The 3,321-nt window shown below is 40.8% G+C and overlaps 1 protein-coding gene across 1 annotated transcript in view; it reads left to right on the top strand.

Annotated features, from left to right (window-relative positions):
• MUC6 (mucin 6, oligomeric mucus/gel-forming) overlaps window positions 1-3,321 on the top strand; it is a 47,859-nt gene that overhangs the window by 14,933 nt on the left and 29,605 nt on the right. Inside the window, exons 7-8 of the mRNA XM_019550999.1 lie at window positions 294-403; window positions 2,318-2,525. Of these exons, the coding sequence (XP_019406544.1) occupies window positions 294-403; window positions 2,318-2,525 (318 nt within the window). The remainder of the gene's footprint in view (window positions 1-293; window positions 404-2,317; window positions 2,526-3,321) is intronic.

Raw genomic sequence — 3,321 nt, 5'->3', positions numbered from 1 at the left:
GCCTGTAGGTATGGTGCTGGTTCTTCCTCCCCAGGTGCATCACCTTGCACTTGTCAGTGTTGAATCCCATCCTATTCTCATCTGTCCACCCCTGTAACCTGTCTATGTCTGATTGCAGCCTTTTCCTCCCTTATGATGAAGTATGAGCCATGATTTTTGCCAACATGTGTTTATGCACAGAATTATGCAATAACACAGTCTAGAGTAAACAAATAGATCCTGGGTTACGCTCTGTGGCCTCAAAGAGGACTCGCTATCAAGTTTTTCTGATCTATTATACGTTTTAATCACAGGTAAGCTACTGGATGCATACATGTTTGCTGCCTTACAAAAAATGGATGACCCATCAGAGAACTGCCTGACTCACGAAACACCAATTTCCAATATTCCTCACAAAAAATATGTAAGTATCATTCTTCTGGTTTATGAGGATTTTTAACAATATAAACTCAATTGGAGAAGGAAGTGCAGCTTGGGGGAATGATCAGCCCAGAGTTAATAGCTGAAGATATTAAAAGGGGGTAAGATCACCAGAGGATATATAGCATTATGAGATTAATAAAAAGGCTTTTTGTACCAGCATGCATGTTTTAAAAGATCCAGAAATTCTATTAGGGCTAGATTTATAGTGCCCATAAAGGAAAACACAAAAGCGTAGTGTGTGCATTCAGAAAGTTAAGATAGGTCTTCATACAAACTTCACTAGAGATGGTGGGATTTTAATGGGATTTGTACAAAGCCAAAAGTGGCATCCTGTTATGTACTGCATATACTTAAGGATATTTAATAATCCCATATGGGATCAACTGTTATGAAGACAAACTGCCTCTGAGGGCCTATTAAGAAGAACCAGCACATTTAACAAACACAAGGTATTGTGGACAATAGGGGTTGTGGGTGGAGGAGGGAGGAGGGGGAAGCAGAAGCAGAAAGCCTCCATGGATTTCAAGCAACCTGTAGATTTAGGACATTTTATGTGGGATAAACCCCATTCTTCTCACTTATGGAGTTCCCCTTATACCATTTTATGTTGTGAACTCAGGTTTCCTGTCCCCTGCACATGTTTACCTACCTAAAAGTTTATGTGGAGTCTGGTTAAAATTGTATGTCTAAAAAGCAAATGCATAGTTATGTCTTCCAAATGACAGTCCAGATTAGGTGCATGATAGTTCACTTTGGACCTACTTCTAATTCTGTGCAAGGATGCATATTTAATCTGTAGATGTATATTTACTCTGTCAAACAGAGTAGGAAGCAAGGAAGCAGAACATAGTAAGAGGGCAGAGGGTTTTCTCTCAAAATAAGAAGCTTCACTTTTTCCTCTAATACTTTCAGTGCATTTTTCTACAATTAATTTGGCAATCCAAGAATTCCATTGGCTTTACTTATCAAAACCAACCTTTCTATTTGAATTGCTGGCACAAGCACTAGAGGGAATAAGCAGAGAACTCAGGCATCATTCCTTTCAAGGTCCGCCCTTTACCGGAACAGAGAAGAAACAATAAATGGCAAGATTATAAAAAGGGAACCTACCATATTTTTAAGCAAGAGCTACTGTATATTACTGAGTGAGAAATAACCCTTTCAAGGTGTGGAGCTGCAAAAGGAAAGTTGAAATAAAACCCCTTAAAATCTATTTCCTTTGAATTTGAGGAGCACATCCTTTGGCTTGAACAGTCAAGCATTTGCTTCTTGTATGTTATTTTCTTTTGAGATATGATGCTTCAGCAGATAATGCTATGTGCATACGCAAATTATGTTGGACAAAAACAGAATGGTCGGCTATTATTACATTTCCAGATTCATTATTTTCTTTAAAAAAAGTAATGCCTAGGAACATCTCATATAACATTGTACTATCTCTAATAAACCAGCAAAGACATGCACTCATGGAATGAACAATATAATCTTGGGCCAAGAGGCACGTGTCCACACCACATTTCTTCCCAAAATGTGTTTCTTCCTGTTAGTTCTTCATGAGAAAATGATAATGCATCATTATGGAGGTGTAATGGTGACAAAAGAATGCTTAGCTTTTAGTATGATGGAAGGAGAAGTTAACTGGACATATGGAGAGCCCTTCCCCTGTAAACCATTTCATTTACATTCCCTCCCATTTTATAAAATTTCCTATGCACTTTGAGCTAAATCAACACAAGAGTATAATTAAGAGCTGCAAGGAATTATGCCACAGTATTCTCACACCGTAGTAGTCAATTACTATTGAAAAAACTAGAGGTACAAATACTATTTTGTTGTGGTTTCAACATAGGCGAACACATTACTAGCATCCACTTTCTTTTTTGTTTGCGTTTAGGCCAGAATCTGCTCCCAACTACTTAACCTTGTGTCTCGGACCTGCAATGTGACAAAGAAAGGGTTTGTCATTCGCTGTCAGCTTGATATGCAAGACTGCAATGATCCAGGGCAAAGAAACTGTACTTGTTCTACATTGTCTGAGTACTCTAGGCAATGTGCCATGTCTCACCAGGTGGTGTCCAATTGGAGGAGTGAAGACTTCTGCTGTGAGTTATAATATTTTATACTACAAACTGATGTAGAAAGAGAATGAATTACCTAATGGAATTTTAAAAATCTGTTAACTCTCCACTTTTAAAGTCTCCACTCTTAAAAATGATTTTCTTTTTCATTGTCACAGCAATGGTGTTTGGGCAAATGGCTATCTGGAGGAGCCATACTTTGATGCATTCCAGGGACAAGCAAATACAAATTAAAAGTTTATAAATCCAATTGGGAGCTTTAGTCAAGTGTAGAACACCCATAGCTGTTGCATAATTCTAATAGTATAAAAGCCGACGTTTGTCTGTCTGTCTGTCCATAATACTTTATTCATGCTCCGATTGGCTGCCAAAAAGCCAATTAGAGTGTGAACAAGCGTTCAAACAGGAGCTGGTGGTGGTGGAGCACTGCCATGATGGTGGGCACACATAGGAGGGAGGGGCAACAGAGTGGAGGGAACAGGGGTCAAGGCCAGCAGCGCTGGCCTCAGCCCCCTGCCCTGCTCCCTGCAGGTAGCAACGATGGCCTGACTAACCTGGTCTCTTTCTATGACCAGGTAACAAAGAGCTTAGATGGGAAGGAGGAAGTCGATGTTATCTTTTTGGACTTCCAGAAGGCCTTCGACACAGTGTCCCATCCAATTCTGGCAGGCAAGCTGAGGGACTGCGGCATTGACAAATGCACAGTCACCTGGGTGGCAAACTGGCTCTAGGGGTGCACCCAGAGGGTGGTGGTGGACGGGCCAATGTCGACCTGGGAGGGTGCGGGCAGTGGAGTCCCCCAGGGCTCGGTCCTTGGGCC

The sequence above is a fragment of the Crocodylus porosus genome, unplaced genomic scaffold (assembly GCF_001723895.1).
Source record: "Crocodylus porosus isolate Cpor-Errol unplaced genomic scaffold, CroPor_comp1, whole genome shotgun sequence".
NCBI classification, from domain to species: domain Eukaryota; kingdom Metazoa; phylum Chordata; order Crocodylia; family Crocodylidae; genus Crocodylus; species Crocodylus porosus.
This window is presented reverse-complemented; position numbering and strand designations above follow the sequence as displayed.